The 22681-nt window shown below is 44.6% G+C and overlaps 1 protein-coding gene across 6 annotated transcripts in view; it reads left to right on the forward strand.

The window, feature by feature from the left end:
- The first annotated feature begins 429 nt into the window (after positions 1-429).
- Positions 430-22681, forward strand: part of LOC142053157 (aromatic-L-amino-acid decarboxylase-like) — a 60992-nt gene continuing 38740 nt past the window's right edge. For all 6 annotated transcript variants that reach the window (XM_075084346.1, XM_075084348.1, XM_075084351.1 and 3 more), the window contains exons 1-4: positions 430-491; positions 6011-6247; positions 16552-16665; positions 17362-17481. In XM_075084346.1, coding sequence (XP_074940447.1) covers positions 6047-6247; positions 16552-16665; positions 17362-17481 — 435 coding nt within the window. In that variant the 5' untranslated portion in view covers positions 430-491; positions 6011-6046. The remainder of the gene's footprint in view (positions 492-6010; positions 6248-16551; positions 16666-17361; positions 17482-22681) is intronic.

Below are 22681 nucleotides of genomic sequence, written 5' to 3' on the forward strand. Positions count from 1 at the left end.
CAGAGCTTGCAGTCACCTGAGAGGTATTTCAGCCGTATCTGTGCTTCTTTCATGAAAATCATGTTTCACAGAAGGGTTCAAAGCACTTGCTTTTGCAGCAAGAGCCACAGCAGAAATGTCCCGGGGTGTGTAACACAGAGCCGGGGCGTGCGATCAGACCCTCACTGTCACACTTGCTAATGGAGTTCATGGAGGGAAACGCACACCACCCCTTCACAGGTAACGCGGGCAATGGCCGTTTCTCAGTCCGGTCAGTCTGCCTTTCGGGTAGCTTCTTTTGCCAAGTGTATTTTGGAGGAGGCGTGGGAGGAGGGGGAGATGCTGCTGCTGCACGTTCAGTGCAGAGCGCTCGGCTGTGATAGGCTGAGGGACGCGGATCCTCTGCCTATATATGCTGGCAGCTGCATCCTCTGCGCTTTATAGCTGTCACAGAGGAGCAAAGAAAGACGGTGAGAGAGACAGAGGAGAAGGAAAAACCTTACCAACTCACTGTGAGTAGCATTCTTTGTCCTTAAAGCTTTGTGGTTATTGAATTCAAGCAGGTGCTTGAATGGATTAATGCAACAATTGGTTACTCTAGGGTGGGAGCTCAGCTAATAAACAGCCAGCCTGTGCTCTTGTAGGGGTAATCCAGGGCACTCAAAAAGCACTTCTTTTTAACCGAAGTTTGCACAATGCAGAGTGCACCTCTCATGCTGTGTTTGCTTGTTTTTACATACTATAGAATGGAGCTGTAGTTGTTTATGTACATTTATGCAGACTCCTATAATCCAAAAGTTTATATCTTGACTTTCCAAGTACAGTAGTTCTGAACAACCGAGAAACAACTTGAGAAATTCTCTGCCAAATATTCTGAGGGAGAAAATTTTCAAGATAAATTCAATGTGTGACCTTTTAGGGTGAGGTTTTCCTCAGAAATGACCCTCTCCCATCCCTATAATAAGGCTTAAGAAGGGAACGTTACTAAGCTGCGGACCTGTGCCAGTGACAGCAATGAATAAAACCAGCAACTTCTCCATGGAAAAATGACATTTTAAAATGAAGTGAAGGGCCTGTAACATATATACATAATTCCTGGCTTGTGCAAAGGTAGAAATACAGAGTGGATCCAGTTCCTTTTTACTCATGATGAAATAAAATTCATCCTGGAGTCCTTATTCAGGCAACACTCCTGTTGCCAACAGTAGAAGTTTGGCTAAATGGTAGCAACAGCTGCAAAAACCTTCAGCTTGTTGGGCTCAATGGCAGAGAGTCCCCGTGGCTTCAGTGGTGCCACTGTAGCACCACAAGCCTTTAAATTACATTACATTCTGCAACAATCGGTTGGCAGAATAGAAAGTGCACTTGCCTCCTTTATTAGAAAGAAATACTGTTATTACTTTATTTGAGCCAATGCAGCTATCAGTTTCAGGTGCTGTTAATGCATCCATGCATTCCTCCTTTCTGTGTTTAATACTAGGGGCTGCTAAAGGACTTTATTATGTTGGCTGTTCTGTATTTTACTTTGATGAACTGGAGAACAGGCACTGATAAAATTATAAGATGTCGAATAGACCGCTCTCCTCATTTGTTCTCTTTTTCCTCTTTTTCTTCCTCATAACATATTTCCTGGTAGTATTCTGACATTATTTACTTTTATACTTATTTAATGCAAAACACAGATTCCAAAATTAGAGGCAGCCCTTTTAAACAGAAATAATGAACAAGCTGCGTGTTATCTACATGAAATTACACCTATAAACGTATTTCATATTTAATTGTGCGTAAACTGCTCATTCATATGGTTCACTTCCAAACAAAGTAGAAAACGGTTTGCAGGTGAATGTTACCCTGAATATATACTCTAAAGACTAACAACAGTTTTCGGTAACTTCCCTAAAATCAAATGTTGCCATGTTTTCATTTCAGCGCACTGAGGTAGAAGGAGTAGTCTCAACAAAGCAGCAAAGGGTGCGTCAGCTTTAGGCTGGGTAGTGTACTGTCCTGTGACCAGCTCCAGCAAAACTGAAGAGCAAAGGGTTTATAGATGAGTAAAAAAGAAAGCTAGACTGCTATCATTTAAAGTTTATTGTGATTCCTCTTGGTTTTATCTAAATTTAAGGATAAAACCCAATCTTCTCCAGTAAAGCAGGACTTGATCTGAAGAAGTATGCAGTGGTGACAATATCCATTGATTCTTGCTGGGAACAAAAGTACTCAGACATAATATACGTTTGGTAGAATTGTATTTTATCAGTCAGGGTGGGGCTGCCGCTGAACCTGAATACAGACTGTGCCTACAAAGTGGTGGAGGTTGATAATTAGGCAGGGTGCCTCCTGAGAAGCTGTGCTGGCCTCGCTTGGCGTTTCGGCTGCCAGGTGTTGAATATGCTGAAATTCATCCTGGGAGCGGTGGGATCCTCGAGGGCACGGAGCCTTTGTCACTCTTTATGGGCCTTCAAGAAAAAAGAGCGCTATTAGATACTTCAGAGGGAGGCTCAGTTTCTCTGAAGTGTCCATTTAGTTTCAGAAACTTACCCTGAGTTATTTTGCCATTGAAGTCCCTTCAGCTTAGGTGGGTATTTTGAGTACACACAGATTGTTACACGCAGCCCTTCAGAAAATATGGGTGCTCTCAAACAGTGTTTTCATTTTAGACCCTCAGGGCTGAGTCGCCTGCGGCATTTTGCTGCTTAGCAAATCACATTCTGTATTTTTGAAACATACCGGCATGGAGGGATAGAGTCTCTCTCTCTGCATTTTGTGGTTGCGTTGTCACGTGTTGCATAGGCGCGTGAGAGGTGGAAGAGAGAAATATTCTGTACCGGTAGAGAGGTGAAGTAATTTGCAATTTTATAGTACTAACTGGTCAGCGCTACAAGTGTCAGACATTCAGTCTACGGGGTGTGGCTTCCACAGCAAGTAACAGTTTCCAGCAGATGAAGCGAAATCTATAATGAACAGTTGATGAGGAGAATAAAAATAGGGGTGAGAGTGAAAGTGGGTCTTGTCACTCACAGAAGAAGAGATATGGAATAGGAGGTGAAAAGGAAAATTTAAATGACCACTGTGTTCCTGCAAGGAGTATGCCTTCCCAGTTCTGGGTGAGGTGTGTGTGTAGCAGTAGGTAAGGGATTTTCAGGCAACGACTTCTAGGAAAGCAGATGCATAAAAATAGTTAGGTGTTCAGAGAGATTTTAATTTCTCGGTCTTGCCTTTGGGGGAAAGAAGAATGAAATACTGTGCTTCAGATTGAAGCAGATCGATGTATTTCATGGGGTCAAACAGAATTGAAGGTTCATTAGAGGTTAACTAGACACTAGTTTATATCTATTTATAACCCTGCAGCAACTATAGCAGATTTGGGATGGACGGTTCATCCTCCTATTCTTCATGCTTAAGCTTCCTGGTTCAACGACCTCTCCCATGCAAAACAGTGGGTTTCCCTGTAATTTAATTCTTTATCCTGAATTCTGAGAATGCTGTTGCAGCAGTGATTTATGACGGAAGTCTATAATAAAGTATTAGTATTATTATTATAATAAAGTAGATTTATTTTTGTCTGTGTGTTTGTGAGCTGGTGTGAGCTTGCACACAATGCTATTTGATTTATGCCATTTGGTTTACGTTTTGGGAAAAGACCAAGTGATTCACGGAAGCTTCTGTGTTAAATGATGCCCTATATTTGACTGAGACAAAGTAAAGCTAGAGAGTAGCGTAGTGATAGCCTTACCTGTTCTGACATTGTCCTGGCAGTTCATTGGCCCCACAGCCGCTGAACGAGTTGTTCAGCTGAACATCTACGCCGTGTGCAAGAGTCTGTAGGAATAACTGTAACTCAGTGGTGAGCAGCAGCGGTGCTAGAAACACCAAACCCTCAAGTGGTGAGTCAGTTCGGTCTCAGGCAACTCCCACTGATTTGGCAGTCATAGGTTAAATTCTTATTTTCACAGCTTTTGTCTCAAACCGGAGAATCAAATAACAGATTACCACGTGCGAATTCTTTAGAGCGTTCGATAGCAATGGACTGATGAATGAAGTTGCATAAAAGAAATAATGATAGCCTAAGTTAAGGGTTAAGTTAGAGATACTGTGAAAAAGAAGTGAAACTGTGCCATATCGAGCTTTGCTCTGGCAAAAATATCTAAACCAAAGAACTGAGCCATGGGCTGTAATTAGATTGCTGCCACAGAGATATGTATCAATGGCTGCAGTTCATGCTGACTTATTTAGCAAGTGCATTAAAATTTTGAACGGCGATCAAAGATGTGTTAAATGAGAATGCACATAAGATTTGGGGGGTGCTGAAGAAATGGAATCGTCCGGATTGCAAAGGAGCAGAAACAAACCGGCTTGCTTAAACACGGTCTTTCAAAGGGGAGACGGCACACGAAGCTGCCTGCCAGAATCCCCTGGGGACGGTAACGACTCCTGGTAATGTGTTTCCGGCAACTTAGTAGCAAGATCTGAGGAAGGTCCTAATTCCCCCTTCAGAAAGGCATAGACAGAGCCAAATAAACACTTACATGATGGTTAAAGAGCGAAAGAGAACGCTGACAACGTAGCAACAGGAGCAGCTATTCTCTGGAGGGGCCAGAAGCCCGTACTGTGCAGATCCTTGCTTTCCCAAGTGGTTCATGACCTACAGCAGCACCCTGCTTTCTTAAATAGCAGCAGCAGCTGCTCCACGCAAATCCCAGATCCTCTATTTGTAATAGCAGAGATGTCTCCAGGATGGTGTTTATCAATGACGTCTTTCTTTTGTACCATGACAGTACTAATTCAAATATCATAAATCCCAGACGGGTCTCTCTTTTCTCAAAATGCCACCCTCCGTTATAAATCCTGAGCCCAAATAGCTGGTATCTAAGAAACTGTCTCTTAATGACCTAATATTCACATTGTGCTTAACGTAATTATTGCCTTACAAAGTGAAGGTGTGAAGGTACGTGAGCTAAGGGTAGTAATTCTTTACATCAGCAGTGAGTATCCTTGTTTCACTTGCCAGTTTTCTTGCTAGATCCCAAGGAACAGCATTGCTTACTCAATCTGAGCATATAAAGGCTCTTGGAGGTTTTTTGGGTACTGTGGTCTCAAGCTTATATCCACTGAGCACTCCAAATGCACAGCCACGGACAGTGGAAAAGTTGGGTGGGCCAGGATGGCAGGAGCAGGCACCCTAGTGACAGGAACTCATGTTTGCACAGCACTTTGCAGGCAAGCTCCCGCTCATCTCAGCTGAGCTGTACATCGCCTTGGGTGTGCTCGCACGGTCCCTGCCTAGCTCAAAGCACACCTAGAGCTCCAGACCAACATCTTGGAAACAGGGACAGCCCCAGACAGAGCTTCCTCACATCATCCTCCTGCAAAATACAGGACCGATCAAGTCTAAGTGAATTCTAACTGAAACCTCAGTAAGAAGTAAGGTTTTGTAAATGGCGCAGCATGTGCATTTACAGTGAAGGAGTGAAGAAGCTAAATCCTGAGGCAAGACAGGACGCAAGAAGTAGAAAAAATGACAGGGCAGCACAGCAGATCACTGTGATAACCGTGATTCTTATAGCTTGTTATTATAGATTATAACAGACACAGACAGCGTGCTATTTCCTTAGCCCTCTTCTTTATAAGGCAGGAGGGAGTTGATTACGTGCTATGTAATGGTGCCACACCCGTGCGTCAGCCAGCAGCAGTAGGGATTACGTCTGTGATTTGTGAATCTTCACTGATGTGCCTTTAGTGCTCTTCTCTGATAAAGATACAGCCTATCTGTATTAATCTGATCTACATCATGACCTAGGCTTCAGAGGTTTGACAGTGTGATTTGCTTCTGTACAATGTCCAGCTAATACTGGATTGGAGCAGAACGCAACGCTGTAGGGGCATTGGCCTAATACGCAGAAATAAAAGAGCGTATGGTCTTTTCAAAAAGGCCAGGTGAGTCATCCTATAAATCATCTGAGTTTAAAACAGTCATGTTTGCTTTCAAAAGCGACTTTTCTTTTCTTTTCTTTTTCTTTTCTTCCCCCCCCAGGGTTTTTCTGATCATAAGTCGTAAACTCTGATACCCATGGATGCTGCAGAGTTCCGCAAGAGAGGGAAGGAGATGGTGGACTATATTGCAGATTACCTGGAGAAGATAGATAAAAGACAGGTCTTCCCAGATGTGGAACCAGGATACCTAAGGCCCCTCATTCCGGACTGTGCACCCCAGGATCCTGAGAGCTTTGAGGATGTCTTCAAAGACATTGAGAAGATCATTATGCCAGGGGTAAGAAAAATGGGTCTGTAGCGTGATGGTCAATACCGCATTTAGGTTTTCAAAGACTTTAAGGAAAGTGTGGATTGAAGGCTGTGCAGCTAGACCTTACGAACATAAGTACCCACGCTGGACAGCTTGTAGAAGGCAGGCGTCTGATTTACATCCATGGTTAAATATGATCTAACGGTTTACACAACTAATGTTTTCTGCTCTTGCTAGAAATAATCAAATCATCCTTTACCTTCACGCAAGGCTTGCTTTTGGAAAGAATCCCCTTTCCTCCCTTGGATCGGTTAAGGCAAAGCTTTGTAACTTTCCATGTCGTGTGATATTTTCGCTACTTGCAAAGCAAGGTAAATGTTTCTTAAAATGGTAGTTTTATTACTCTGCTGTGCCTAAGGGGCTCCTTCAAGCTCGTCTGTAAGTGTTAAAATTCTCTTAGGAGACTTCTTGTGTTGCAGAGTTGACGAGAAAGGATTCTCCCCACTACTTGTTCTGTTGACTTACTCTCCTAAATGTCAGCTTTTTCTAGTACCCTTTAAGGCAGAGGCCCACTACCTAAGTATTAGCCCTTGGCTGGATCACTGTTGGACAAGCAATGCAAAACAAAGTGTCTGGCATTTGTCCAGTTCTGAATCTTTCTTGGTTTCCCGCTCATGGCATACCGTTTGTATTTTCATTATACACTTGTCTCCTAAGGCCTGTAAGTAGCTTGAAGAGGACTGGATTATTAGTAAATGTTAATGAGGAATCTCTCCTTTGGATCTCTGCAATAACCACTTTGGGCTGCTTCTCTGGCTGTAGCTAGGTGATATGATTGTGGTATGACTGGACGTGGAACCACTTCCCTGCAGATGTGTTCACTCAGAGTACTACAATACCAATTCCTTTTCATAGACCAGTGTAAATATTTGCTATTCAATATGGCCTTATCTGGTTTCCCTTGGAGCCAACCCTGCTGTCCTTTCACAGGCAAAAGCTCCACTGAAGTCAACGGAAATCTCCCCGCTCTTCTTAAAGATTTGTGGATGAAGCCTTAAATCCAACAGAATTAAATCAGTGCAGGATAGATAAGAGAATTATGTCCAGCACATGCAAATGCTTTTGTTGCTGCTCATAGGTATGATTGCCTTTCCTTTTTTGTTGGGGGAAAATAAAAACCAACTTCTTTTGTCTGTGAAGTAGAAGAGAAAACACTTTGCTTTGAACCCTTGAGAAAATTCAATAAAATAATATCAAATTAAAAAACAAGAGATGAATCATTTGAGAATAAGTAGTGAGGCATTCAGTTCCAATTAAGTCATCAACATGTCATCTTCCCTCTGTTGCCCTGTTCCAAAGTTTCACCACCCTCATGGGAAAAAAGCTTTTTTTCTTATGTTGAAGTGGAATTTTCTGTATTTCAGTTTGGACTTGTCAGTGGATACCATTGAGAAGAATCTGGCTTCATCTTCTTACACCCTCCCATGCGGTGTTTATACACATTAACAGGATACCCACCAAGCTTTCTGCAGGCTGAACAATCCCAGCTCTCTCGGCCTTTTATCACATGACAGAGGCTCCAATCTATTAATCATCTCCATGGCCCTTTGCTGGAATCACTCCAGTATGTCCATGTCTTTCTTGTACTGGAGAACCCAGAACTGTCCACAGTACTCCAGGTGTGGCCTGACAAGCGCTGAGTATAGTGGGATAATGACTTATTTATATTTGCTTGTGATGCTGTTGTCACTGCAACCCAGCATCCTGTTGGCTTTCTTTGCTGCAGCAGCACACTGTTGGCTCATATTGAGCTTATTGTCCACCAGGACGCCCAGGTCCCTTTCCACAGAGCTGCTCCCCAGACAGGTAGGTCCCAGCTGCACTCCAGGATGATGTTATCCCAGGTGCAAGACCATACACTTGTCCATGTTGAATCTGATAAGGTTCCTGTTAGCCTACTCTTCCAGCATATCTGGTCTTCCTGCAGGGTGGCTCTCCCTGATAAATTATCTACTCAGTTTGGTATCATCAGCAAACTTCATCAGGGTACACTTGATCCCATCACCCAGATCGCTTATGAAGATATTAAACTGCATGTTCAGCTATGAAGGCCTCCTGACTCTCTTGCTTGACTTCCTGCATGTGAGGTGGACCATTTTTTAAATTGGAAGAGGTTATCCTCGAAAATCAAACAGCTCTCCTGGACCACTCTTCTCTCCATGTCTGTCTCCCATTGGATTCTTCCAAGCAGGTCCCATAACAGGCCAAAATCTTTTCTCCCGAAGCCCAGGGTTACGATCTGGCTTTGTGCCTTTCTTCCTGCTCTCGTGATCCTGAACTCCACCATCTCATGGTCACTGCAGCCAAGGCTGCCCCTGACTTTCACATATCTGACCAGTTCTTTCTTGTTGGTATTTGGTCCCACAGTGTCTCTCCTCATCAGTTCCTCCATGACCTGTGTTAGGAAATGATCATCAAGGCACTCGAGAAACCTCCTGGACTAGTTGTGCCCTGCTGTGTTTTCTGTCCAGCAGACATTAGCTTGGTTGGAGTCCCCCGTGAGGACTAAGACGTGCGAACATGAGCTTCCCTCCAGCTGTCTGAATGCTGTACTCACGTACTTCTTCCTGATCAGGTGGTCTGTAGCAGACACCCACCCGAATGTTGCCCATCTTGAAATCTCCACCAGTTTGGATCCAGAAGCTCTTGACTGGCTCATTGTCTATCCCTAGGCAGAGCCCCATGCATTCCTGCTGCTCCCTTGCTTAGAGGACCACTCCCCTGCCTTGGTTGCCTTGTCAGTCCTTTCTAAAGAGCCTGTCCTCATCTACTGCAGCACTTCAGACATGCGAGCTATCCCACCACATCTCTGTGATCGCAATGAGATCACCGCCCTGTAACTGCACCCAGCCTTCCAGTTCCTCCTGCTTGTTCCCCATGCGTCATGCCATAGCACACAAGTGCTTCAGATGGACACCCACTTGTGCTGATTAACCAGAAAAGAGATGAGAACTTCCCCTACAATGCTGTCCTCTCAGCACTTCCTTATTTATGCACATACACTTGGGTGGGTCTGCTTTAGCCCTATCTTGTTTTCCAAGATCTCTCTTGTTCACTCTTCACCCTTTGCTTGCCAACTCAGTCCACCTTCCTCCCTTGACTGTGGGTTTTCATCTCCTTCCCTCGTCGTTCCTAATTTAAAGCTCTCCTTACCAGGTTAGTCAGCCTGTCTGCAAAGATATTTTTCCCGAATTGTTCAGGTGGATCCTGTCTCTTCCTAGGAGCTGATCCTCAAAGAGGGTCCCACTGGTCTTAAAACCCAAATCCCTGTTGTCAACAACAGGGTCAACACCGACATTGCTTGGGTGCTTCACTAGACCCAGCAGGGCTCCCAGCCCATCTGCAGCCATGGCACTGAACCTGTTCTGTAGTTGCAGATCTGCAGGTGGAGCAGGAGCCTCCCTCCTAGTGCCAGTGGTTGTAAGCTTCTGCCCTTCACCATCGTGGGACTCCATTTCTCAACCCAACAGGCAGAGACTCTGACTGCCCCTCCTTCGGTACATTTTGGGGGTTCAGGCTCTTCTATCTGAGATACCTTGTGTTACGTCTCACAGAAGATCCGCTCAGTCTCCTTTTTGTCATCTCTGATACTGCACCATCAGCTGACCTCCTCACGCTGCTCCTTTACATGGTGACGCAGAGCCTCCACCAGTGCATACCTCCTGCAGGCTAAAAGACCATCTTCCACTGTCCCAGCCTTGGCAAGAGGCCCTGTTGTCCCTGCAGTCCGAGGCTTGCAGAACTGCAGACTCCCTCGGGAGCTCAGTCTGGGCTGAGACCTGTGATGAGCCAGGGGTAGCTGTTCCAGTTGCTGCTGGGGACTGTGCCCTGTGGAGCATCACCACCACTCCAGAGCCCACGTACACTAACCTTAGCAGGGTTTCTGGACCTCTTCTGTGCATAGTGCTGCACACACTGCTGCCTCTGTTAGCTGTGCTCTCAGAAACTGAAGCGTGACAATGATGGTGCTGTGCAATGACACGGAGGCAGGGAGTATAGGAAGAACTTAGCATAGGAAGACTTGCTGACATTTGGCTTGGAGACCTTTAAAACTATTCAAAAGTGGTTTTAGGGACTTTTGAAATTTGCTGTAGGAACAGTCTACCCCCATTATATTTTCCCTAATCTTCTTCCTGTCTTTTTCCTGACAACACTAACATTTATAAGTACATCCAGTGTTTTGCAGCTATAGTGCTTTTCAGGTGTTTCACCAGGGAATGCCTAATCTCCGTTTTATAAATGAGGAACTGGCCTTCTTCAGAGGGAATATGTAACGTGACAGAGGTCATAAAACCTTGCATGGCCCATAAGCTATCAGTGGCCCATAAGGGATTCTCGTTTCCTTCATATTGATATCTGTGCTGTGTTCATTGTGTTCAAATATTTATGCTTATTGAATGACTGAAGACGTGAAAATAGAGTTCCTTCAGAGGTGCAAGGCTCAATTAATTGTGTAAAGCCTTGATGCAATATTCATTGCTGTCTCTACCCTCTGGAAGAACAAGCATTCATGAGGGGTAAACCTTCTTTAGGGAGCCTTCTTGTGAAATTGGGTGTAGACCTTTGGAGGGCAGTCCTCTAAACGATAATGACCATAATGGTCCTGAGCTCCTAACACGAACACTGGGATTGAGGGAACAACTGCTGAACTCTGATGTCCACAGTAGGAAGCCACGTTGGAAGGGATCACAGAATCACAGAATCGCAGAAGGGTAGGGGTTGGAAGGGACCTCTGGAGATCATGTTGTCCAACCCCCCTGCTTGAGCAGGCACACCCAGAGCAGGGGGCACAGGAACACATCCAGGTGGGTTTTGAATGTCTCCAGGGAAGGAGACTCCACAGCCTCCCTGGGCAGCCTGTTCCACTGCTCTGGCACCCTCACAGGAAAGAGGTTTTTCCTCATATTGAGGTGGAACTTCCTGTGTTCCAACTTGTGCCCATTTCCCCTTGTCCTGTCGTTAGGCACCACTGAAAAGAGTCTGGTCCCATCCTCTTGACACTGACCCTTCGGATATTTGTAGGCATTGATGAAATCCCCCCTCAGTCTTCTCTTGTACAGGCTGAACAAACCCAGGTCTTTCAGCCTTTCCTCATAAAGGAGATGCTCCAGTCCCCTGATCATCTTGGTAGCTCTCTGCTGGACTTGCTCAAGCAGTTCCCTGTCCTTCTTAAACTGGGGGGCCCAAAACCAGACACAGTACTCCAAACGTGTTCTCACTAGGGCAGAGCAGAGGGGGAGGATAACCTCTCTCAATCTGCTGGCCACACTCCTTTTAATGCAGCACATGATACTGTTGGCCTTCTTGGCCACAAGGGCTCAGTGCTGGCTCAGGGTCAAGCTACTGTCCACCAGCACTCCCAGGTCCTTCTCAGTGGAGCTGCTTTCCAGTAGGTCAGCCCCCAACCTGTACCGGTGCATGGGGTTGTTCCTCCCCAGGTGCAGGACCTTGCACTTGCTCTTGTTGAATTTCATGAGGTTCCCCTCGGCCCAGCTCTCCAGCCTGTCCAGGTCTCGCTGGATGGCAGCACAGCCTTCTGGCGTATCAGCCCCTCCTCCCAGCTTGGTATCATCAGCAAACTTGCTGAGGTTACGCTCTATTCCTTCGTTGAGATCACTGATGAATATGTTGAACAGGACTGGACCCAGCACAGACCCCTGGGGAACACCACTAGTGACAGGCCTCCATCCAGAATCTGCCCTGTTGATCACTGCCCTCTGAGTTCTGTTGTTCTGCCAGTTCTCTGTCCACCTCACTGTCCACACACCCAACCCACACTTCCTTAGCTTGCCTAGGAGGATGCTATGGGAGACAGTGTCGAACGCCTTACTGAAGTCAAGATAGACAACATCCACTGCTCTCCCTTCGTCAGCCCAGCCAGTCACGCCATCATAGAAGGCTATCAGGTTGGTCAAGCATGATCTTCCCTTGGTGAATCCATGTTGACTACTTCTGATAACCTTCTTGTCTTCTACATGCCTGGACATGACCTCCAGGATGAACTGCTCCATCTCCTTTCCAGGAAAGGAGGTGAGGCTGACTGGCCTATAGTTTACCAGGTCTTCCTTCTTGCCCTTTCTGAAGATTGCAGTGATGTTTGCTTTCCTCCAATCCTCGGGCACCTCTCCTGTCCTCCACGACCTTTCAAAGATGATGGAGAGTGGCTTGGCAAGAACATCCGCCAGCTCCCTTAGCACTCTCTGGTGTATCCCATCAGGGCCCATGGATTTGCGGGGATGCAGTTTGCGTAGGTGATCTCTGACCCAATCCTCCCCAGCCATGGGGAATTCCTCCTTTCTCCAGATTTCCTCTCTCACCTCTGGGGGCTGGAATGCCTGAGGGCCAGCCTTCGCAGTAAAGGCTGAAGCAAAGAAGGCATTCAGTAACTCTGCCTTCTCTGCACCCTGCATTGTCAGGGCCCCTTCCGTGTTCAGCAGTGGGCCCACTGTATCCCCAGTCCTCCTTTTACTGCTGATGTATTTAAAGAAACCCGCCTTGTTTTCTTTGACATGCCTTGTCAGATTTATTTCCAAGTAGGCTGTGGCCTTCCTCATTGCATCTCTGCATACCCTGGCAACATTCCTATATTCCTCCCAAGTGTCCAGTCCCTTTTTCCACATACTGTGAACCTCCTTCTTCCATTTGAGTTCCTCTAGAAGCTCTTGGCTCATCCATGCAGGTCTCCTGGCTCCTCTGCCTGACTTCTTCCTCCTAGGGATGCACTGATCTTGAGCTCGGAGGAAGTGGTCCTTGAATACTGTCCAGCTGTCTTGGGCCCCCCTGGTTTCCAGAGCCCTTGCTCATGGAATTCCTCCAAGCAGGACTCTGAAGAGGCTAAAGTTGGCCCTCTTGAAGTTCAAGGTTGTAACCCAACTTGTTGCCCTGCTTCTACCTCACAGTATCCTAAACTCGACCATCTCATGGCCACTGCAGCCAACGCTACCCCCAACTCTCACATCCTCAACCAGACCTTCCTTGTTTGTTAGGATAAGGTCGAGCAGCACATCTCGCCTCGTTGGCTCCTCCACCACTTGCATCAAAAATTTATCCTCAATGCTCTGCAGGAACCTTCTGGATCGTGCATGGCTTGCCATGTTGCTCTTCCAGCAAATATCAGGGTGACTGAAGTCCCCCATGAGGACCAGGACCTGCAATTGCGAGGCTACTTCCAGCTGTCTGTAGAAGGCTTCAACTTCCTCTTCTTCATCAGGTGGCCTGTAGCAAATGCCCACAACAGTGTCACCCATATTTGGCTGTCCCTTAATTTTTACCCACAAGCTCTCAACTTCTTCTCCTTCCACTCGAAGGCAGAGCTCGATGCATTCCAGTTGCTCCCTCACATAAAGGGCAGCTCCCCCACCTCACCTTGCTGGTCTGTCTTTCCTGGAAAGCCTGTACCCATCCATGACCACATTCCAGTCATGCGAGCTATCCCACCATATCTCTGTGATTGCTATGAGATCATGGCCCTGCAACTGCACACAGACCTCTAGTTCCTCCTGTTTATTCCCCGTGCTGCGTGCATTGGTGTACAGGCATTTCAGAAAGGTGCTTGAGCATGCAGGTTTCCTTGCGTGGGTGTACGAGGACCCACTACAGGCATGCAAGCCCTTGAGGAGGTTGGTCTCACAGTTGCCATTGCATGAGGCCGCCACGGCACCTTTATCACTGCTCAGGTTGTCCTGTCTTATTCCCCTATTGTGTGTGATGGCATTAGCATTTGCCAGTTTGTCCCCCTCCCCCTGAGTTCCTCAGTTTAAAGCCCTCCTCACCAAGTTTGCCAGCCTGCTGCCAAAGATTCCCTTGCCCCTTCCCGACAGGTGGAGTCCATCCCTCCCTAGCAGCCTATGGTTGTTGAAGAACGTCCCGTTGTCATAATCTGCGTATAAAAATATCAGTGGGAGTCACCTTTCTCTCTCAGACTTCCTTTGTTCTTTTGAAATAGATCTCCTTTTTTAGAGCCGGAAATGATCAAGTTCAGTTGTAACTGCAAATGGCGGTACTCAGGATGCTACTTTTCCTCACGCTGGATCCATTAATCTGTGAACTTTCAGCTGAAGTTCCTGTCCTTAGTGTGTGGTAAAGGAAGACTCTTGCTTAGACTAAGCAAGCCATAGAAAGAAAGGCATCCTTAGAAGACATCTGGGAAATAAAATGGCTCTGAGAAGCATTAGAGTGGTAATTACTGAACCCAAGACACTTGTGTATCACTGCTTATCAGCAGAGGGCTGAAAAAAACAGCATCAATTATGTCACACTCTTTGCAATATTTGACTAAGTGTGTCTGTTCCAACATGGCAAAAGAAATTAATTTGGCAGCTGCTTCAAGCAAAGGGGGAAGGGGGGGCAGGAGGAAGAACCACAGCTGCACTTGCCCTAGGGCTTTTGGCTTTTTGGATTTGTGTGAGTGGTGCAACTGGAATCTGCTGTGTTTCATCAGACAAATGGCTCCCAGCAAGGAGGCAGTTTAACTTGATTAACCCAAGATGAATGTCACAAGTCTTAGAGATCACAGAGGATTAGAGCTGGGGAGATGAACAGTGGCAGCCCTGGCTCATTTGTAGATGTCAGTGAAAGCCTGTGCATGTGGGCCCTGTCAGAGACTGCTGTTCATTCGGTATTTTTTAATCTGTTTATTGTTTTCCTGTGAAGAACCAGTCCAATCCCATTTTTTCCTGATCTGTGTAGGAAGGTGTCTGCCACAAGTGCTCTCAAACTTTTTTACAGCAAAGAAAGATCCTGACCAGATATAAGAGACACAGCTAAAACTGTTCAGAGTGGCTCATCTTTGGAGACCTGATTTGAGCAGGTTTGGACTTAGTGAGCAGTAAAAGTGAAATCTTGAGCATGCCAGGTACAGGGTTACTTTAGACAGTGGAAAATTGTAGTGGATGGGAGCTGTTTTCATATGAAAGAGATAGGGGCATCTGAAGCATCTGAAATATTATAAATGATATACTGCAGCAGAGAATGTGATATTTGATTCATTGTACCTACAAGAGATAAGACAGTTTCCCCCTTAGCATGGAACATGTCCCTTAAAAAAGAGCTGGTTGTTGGCATGAAGAAGGTTAGAAGAGGAAATAACAGGGATATTTGCAGCATGCGGAACAGTGCAGTATGGTGATGCCTGAGTTAGCTCCAGGACGAGACACCTTATCACAGGGTGGGAGAGAGGGGAGTGTGAAAGGTATAGTTCATTAGAGGTGGGAATATGGAACAAAACAGTAAGGAAACACTGAGCTCAGGCAAGAGAGAATGTATGCTCTTACCATCCTCCAGCTGTAACAGAAGAACTCCTGTTTTTTTTAAAAAACAACAAACCAACAGGGCACAAGAAAAGGCTAGGCTTCCATAACTCAGCAGCCTCTAGATTTCCAGCCAAGGAAAGTTCATACACACATTCTGCTGAATTCTTGCTTATAGTCCATCTAAGAAGCACGTTTTTTCTAAAATTTGCCTTTATTTTGAATGTGAAAGCTGGTTTTGCCAAACATATGTCACGTTATTTCCACTGAACATTGCAGTGTGGCAGTGCATTTCCTGTTTTCAAATTTTATTGGACTGGAGTTGTGGAGCACGATCAAGTATCTCACAGATCCTAAGATTGCTTAGATATTGCATAAAATAACTCTAAATATTGCTGCTGCAAGACAACTGACTACAATTTGTGCAGTTATTGTGTTGTTCTCTCATATTGGTACATACAATGTGGAATTGTACATAAATTACAGCTTATAATAGGGAGGTGATAGTCTGATTTTCTACAGAAGATATTGGATACTGGAATGGATTGTTTCATTTGTGGGAGAGCTATTTGGCCAGATTCAGTGCTTGAATATTAGCAAAAAACTCCAGAGTGTGGGCAAGAGAGTTCTGTGGACCTCTGCTGCACTGAAGACACTCTTGCTAAGTCAGTCGCATGACAGCGATGAGAGAACGAAATACTGGAGACCCTCCAAAAGCAGAGACTCCAGAACAGTGCCCTGCACAGAAACTCAGGCTGCCACTGCCCATGAAACCCTTGTCTTCTAGGCAAACAAATGGAGAACCCTGATTTTGGAACTACTGGGAGGTAGGGGCCAGAACTAATTCATTTAGAATGTCAGAAAAAATATAGATTTAAAAATGAGAAAAACAAGGGATCCTGTGTTACAGCCAGGTAGTTGAGAACTGTTGACTGGTCCCAGCCTCTAATCTTTTCTGATTTTGTGGCAACTTGTTTCTGCTTCCTGCATTAGTTAAAAATGACTGTTTTTCCCTTAATACAGGTGACTCACTGGCACAGTCCGTACTTCTTTGCCTACTTCCCTGCAGCCTCTTCCTTTCCGGCCCTTCTTGCAGACATGCTGTGTGGTGGAATTGGATGTGTGGGCTTCTCTTGGGTAAGTTGACTGGGGTATGTACTGCTAGGTGGTAACGGTGCTTCACCTTGCCAAGATTGTAAGCACAGCAGTAGCACTCTTCAGTGAAATTATTGATTAATAGCAGCGAAGTCACAGGACTATTTTTATAGGTAAATTCCCTTGCCTAATTAAGTGTTTTCACATAGACACCCTGAATGACTCCAGGAAGCAAAGGCTACTTCCTTTCAGTAGTTTTGCCCTTGAAAAATCACCAGCCTTTGGAATTAGCGGTAGCAGTGCAAACTTACTGGTAATTCATTGAGTAGTATGACTGCTGCCTATCACCCAGTGTTGTTTTTTCTCTTATCATCTGCATGAATGGGAAATTTTGTTTAAAAAAGCCCCACATTCATCTGAGATGTCCTCTTCTCAGACAGATTTGTACTTGATGTTGAAAAAAAAAATGCAAGATGCAAATCCTAGCTTTAACATTTGAGAGTCCTGGTTCTATGAGAGGCCCGGTTTGACATTTTTTCGGTAACTGTTAGAAACCGCACGCACAAAATGGTCTTCAGGTCCCAAATTTAGCTGGTGAAGTTAATCAGCTAGTCTCCTCCTCTATAGTCCAAGGACAGAGAAAGAAAGGGAGAGAGAGAAAGAGTTTTCTTGCTCTGGTAGATCCTATTTCTCTTCATGGTCTAGTGAGGTTATTCCCTCTGTTCTCTTTCAACACAGGCTGCAAGTCCAGCTTGCACGGAGCTGGAGACTGTCATGCTGGATTGGCTAGGGAAGATGATTCATTTGCCTGAAGACTTTTTAGCTGGGAAGGATGGCCAGGGCGGAGGAGTCATTCAGGTAAGAGAGGACACAAAAAAGAATATGGGATGAGTTTGTGGACTTTATGATTTTGTCAAACCTTCATATCATCCCAAAACACTAATAAAGGAAAGGTATCTTTTTTTCTGCCACATGTGTTCCTTTCAGACTTTCAGAAAGGCTGATGCTCTCTGAGAATGTCCACAGGTGGGTAGGATCGTTCATGAAAGTAATGGTTTTGTTGTCAGAGCAGCTGGATTCTGAAACACTCTTGCCGGTGAGGAATTGTTAGTAGTTCGACGTAACAGCACAATTTGGGCTTAAAATCCAAATCGTAATGTTGAAAAATCATGTAGGGTGGAAACTTTAATTTGTTGATCAAGTGAAGTGAGCTCATGCTTACTGACAGTGTGCAGCAGTTTCATGGCTGAAAATAGGAAAAATCTTCTCAAATAGAAATGTATCTGAGGATTTGAGCACAGCATCATGGCAAGTGGTTACAAAGGCTTCCAGGAAGTCCCTCTCAGACCTGTTCTCTTGTTTGCTTCAGTCCGTTTCCAAAACAGTATTCCTTTTCTCGGAGGAGAAAAGCAATGGATAAGAACACAGGAGAGCATCTTCTATAAGTAGAAATAACAGAAGGTAGTAGAAATCCTATCAGTATTTGTCAAAGAAGTTGAAATTATTTTAAGAAACTTTCCTTATGTAAAAAAATGAAGTACTGTAATATTAAAATAAAATGAAGAGCCTGAAAATAAAATGTGAACCTGAACGGTTCTATCGGTAGATAGTATAACTGTCAGACTATACTGCAGTATCCAAACAGAACAAAACACCCAGACTTGGACGGTGACTGCTTAATGAAAGCCTACAGTGTCTGGACAGAGTATCTGTACAATAATGAATATATCATCAATGGGCAAACTTGCATGCATAATAAAGCTGTATTGTTTGTCAGCCATGGCTCCACTAGCGCATGGACTTTCTGTAAATGCAGACTCTGGTCACATCTATTAATCTAACTAAAACAGATCTCTACTATGAAAAAGACTGAATTTTAAATAATTGTTCTGTTCTCTTTTGATAATCTCTGGAGTCTGGTCATTGGAGGCCAGGCTACAATCTATTTTATCCTAAGGTAGGCTTCTGAAATACATCTGAATTATGTGCTAGAAGTGGGGGCTTCTTTCTTTGATCTCAGATGCAAATGCCTATGGCATATGCCTGTGAACCTTCTAGCATCTTCCCAGGCAAGTATGAATTTAACCCAACTGCTTTGATTCTCCTAGGTGGAGCTGCACCTCCACCAGTGTATTTCCAGAATAACTACTCATCTGCTTGCTCTGTTCGGATCTTGCTCATTACAATTAGTAGGAAGGGGGTTATGCTAAAGAAATCAAGCTTTTGTCGTGCATCTCAACAGCATTTATTTGTACCAGGGAAAGCAAGAAATTATGCCTGGTGGTTATCATCAGGAAATATTGCCCTTCCAGCCTGACAATACTGGATTGCCCATAATTTTAATCAGAAACCAGTGAGTTTCAAGAATTGAAAGTGGGCTCTGTGTTCCTGCTTACGATGAAGTAATTAATTCTGCAGATCTTCTTGTCTTGCTTTTGAAACAAAAATGATACAAATAAGAGAGTGCGAAGCAAAGACAACATGAGCATGTGAAAGTGCTAGTCATTCTCTTGGTAAATACCAAGTAATTATTGTGGTATTGGGTAAAACTGAGCCTGCGAAAATTGGCTCTTAATTACATTTGAAAGTCTATGTCAATATGAAGCACTTTGTTGTTGTGTGCAGGATGACACTTGGAAATGGCAAAAGATGAAAGAAAATTTCAGTTGAGAGCTCTGGTGGACATGAACATCAGCACTTGCTGATATTTCTTCCGCCTCTTGAGCCTGCTTGCCATGGCAACCTTTGTTTGCTTGCAGCAAAAGGAAAGGTATCATCATCCTTCACTTAATGTAAAATACAGCGTTCAAGAGGAGAAAAAAACCCAGCTTTTAAAAATAAGTGAGAAAGCAACTTTCTTCCTGTGGCTTGTATCCTGCTGTTCATTCTGGATACACTGCTGAAAAGTGTACCTGCTTTGAATTTTAAAGAGTTTCTTGCTCTGGAAAGAAGAAGTATTTTAAGGGTGAAACAAAATGAGCCTCAGCCTATATTTTGCCTGGCAAGGAACACTGCTGATCTAGCTTTCGTGTCAATTAGCCAAAGAGTTCAAGAACCAAGGGGTTTTTTTTTTCCTCAAAAATATTTAGCACAATACTTTGGTGTGAAGTAAACAGAAGAGTATTATAAACCAGGTTCTGCAAATATTGTAAGCTTCTGTATAAAAAAGGTGACTTACGGAAACTGAGTCAATGTGAAAAAGCCTATGTCTACCGTGAGACATCGAAAAGCATTTCCAGGTAGCTGGATTCAGGTGCCTTTAGGCTATGGCCCGGCTGTACATCAGGAGGGAAGATTCAGCTGTTGATCCCTGTTTCTGTGTAAGGAAATCCGTACAAGAACTGTTGCATACACCGACCACGCACCAGCCTGGATGAACAGCCGGGATGCCAGGACGTCTGTGGCACTCCTCAGAAGGCTGAGGCTATTCCTGAGCCTAAGTCATTTGTTTGCCCACCCAGCCAGGCAGTCTCCAGAATAGTGGGGGCTTAAATTTCCAGATCTCAAATTAATGCCTTAACCTTTGACATTTCCTACAACCATTTTCTTTCAGATATATTTGTGTGCATTTTTTCAATATGCATATTTGTTACATGTCCTGGATAGACGCTAACAGTTTTACAGGGCCTTATCATAGGAAAAAAAAAAAAAAGCGCCATTTTCATCCCATATATTTGAAAGATTTTCACGTATCCCATTAAATATATATTTTAATGGAAGTAGTATTTAGTATTTTTTCCCACCAAATGCAAGGGTGCTAGAGCTAACTTTGCTTTGAAGAACCCAGGCTTAGGAAGGTTGTTTTCAGTGGCTTGCCCGATGCGAGATGGAATTAGGCCTTGCACACAGGCTTTTTGTTGCCCAGCTTCGTTGTGAGGACACACAACTTCCCTGAAACACTGCACGAACATCACAATAAGCTGCAGTGGTTTGCACAAATGAAAAGCACCCTCATCTGGTGAATGGCAGGAAAGGGTATTTCAGGCAACACTGTCTGACAGTATATGCCCATTATGCGGGTCTTCTGATTACGCAGGGTTCTTTAGAAGATGATATACTGCTTACACTGTATGAGATTCATCAACGGATAAAGCTGAACCTCCAGGAAGGTACCTTTGGAGGAACCATTTATCTCAGTCCAGAATATTTGCCTACAGTAGATGGAATTACTGCTTTCTGGATATGCTTCCCTCTCCCCACTGAATACTAGGGGACCTAAACAACTATTTTGTCTCATATATTTAACTTTGTAGACCGATAAAGTAAGATGAATCAGATCTGGAAAGTTCTTTGTGTGTAAGTTGAAGATAACTGTGTGCACACCCTCTTGCATCGTGACTTTTGGGAACTACAGACAGGCATGATTTCTCCGTGTTCAGATACTCCGATGAGCATTCTGAGTATCTGGCTACAGACCATATGCAGAATAAGAGTAAATGGGGAGATGGCCAAGTTATGTTCTCTGTAATTAGCGGACAGAATTTCCTTTGGCCCTAGCCTCCACATGGAAGTTCCGCTTTACTTGACCCAAGAGGGATATTTGTTTTCCTACACCATTCTGTGTCCGTAATATGTCCCTCAGTTGCCATAACGCTGCATGCAGCAGCAGCTATAAGAAATGCACAAAACTGTCTCCAGCTCGTCCCTGTGCTCTGATGCAGACCCTGGGGTCTACGTTCCTCAAACCCCACACCACCGGGGAGGCAGATAAACTACATTTGCCATGGCAATACCTTTAGTAAATGTTTAGGGACTGTCCTTTTCCCTGCTTATTCCATTCATGAGGCTGCTGGATTCCCTCGCTGTTGAGATGTTGACATGTGTAGAAGGCAGCTTTGTCTCTCATAAATAGCTCAGCTAACTTCAGTATTAGGAGAAAGTCTGAGTTCACGGGGATCATTCATGTGTATGAAGCCTGTAGGATCAGGCCCACCTCCAGGGCAGAAAGAAGACTTCCCAAACACTTCAACACTTCTTGTAATTAGTAAGTATGCACAGGTCTTCCACAGAGGGAGGACAGACTTTTGGCGCAGGATAAGAAGCAGCACTCCAAAATTAGCTTGTTGACACTGGGGATATTTCCGAGACATACTTACGAATACAAGCAGCTGTACTCCTTGCAGCGATAAGTGCTTCGGCAGAGGAAGATTCACGTGACAATTGCTCAACTTTGAAAGTACCTAAAAACTCTGTCTTGCGTATGGACCCCCAAAACCATTGGAATTTACGAACATGTCTTTACAAAGTGTTATTTCTAGTTTACAGGAGCAGTTTAGAGCATGCTTCATCTGCCTGCTCTAGAGGGAAACCATCTAAAGAATTTGTGGGAGCTTGTACTCTCTTGTGATATTTACAGATCAATTGATGCAAAAAATTCCCCTCTTTGTTGTCACGGAGTATCCAAGGCACCGTTTAAACTCATGTTTTGTGAGTCAAAGGGCAATTTAGAAACAGTGTGTGACTGTTCCTTTCCTCTGCGTGTTTCTGATGAAGAAAACGTACATAACTCATACTTTGTAATGCAGTTACCTGTATTGAATCATAGCTTTTTGCTCTCTCAGTGTTCTTCCTCTTGTAGCCACAATAACTGATTTGCCCAGGGTAACTCTAAAAATTAGATAAGCGTCATGATTATGCCTGTTGCTTGACAGGAATGAGAGTTGACAGGCAGATTCTGATGGAAGCTAAATGGGCGGAAATCCAGAGTAACAGAAATCAACAGTTACTCTGCCGTTGTTGCTGGTTCGCAAGTGGTTGGTGCCTGGTTCGAGAGCCTTTTCACATGCATTTACGTCTGTGAGTCCAGCTTTCTAGCACTGATTACAAGGCCGGTGCCTAAGCTGAACGAGCACAGGGATTAAAGAGAGCAGGCAGAGGCATCCGGAAGGAGGAGACCAAGGCCCAGTAGAGATTCCTGCCTTGCTGTCACACATATTCTTAAAAAGCAAGAGGTTGCGCCGTTTCCCATATGCAGCGTCTGGTAACAGCTTTGCAGATTCATCCAGAAGAAAAGGCTGCTTTCCTTCTTCTGGACTGTCTCCCTTTTGAACCTCCCTTC

Source organism: Phalacrocorax aristotelis, chromosome 2 (assembly GCF_949628215.1).
Source record: "Phalacrocorax aristotelis chromosome 2, bGulAri2.1, whole genome shotgun sequence".
Taxonomy (NCBI): domain Eukaryota; kingdom Metazoa; phylum Chordata; class Aves; order Suliformes; family Phalacrocoracidae; genus Phalacrocorax; species Phalacrocorax aristotelis.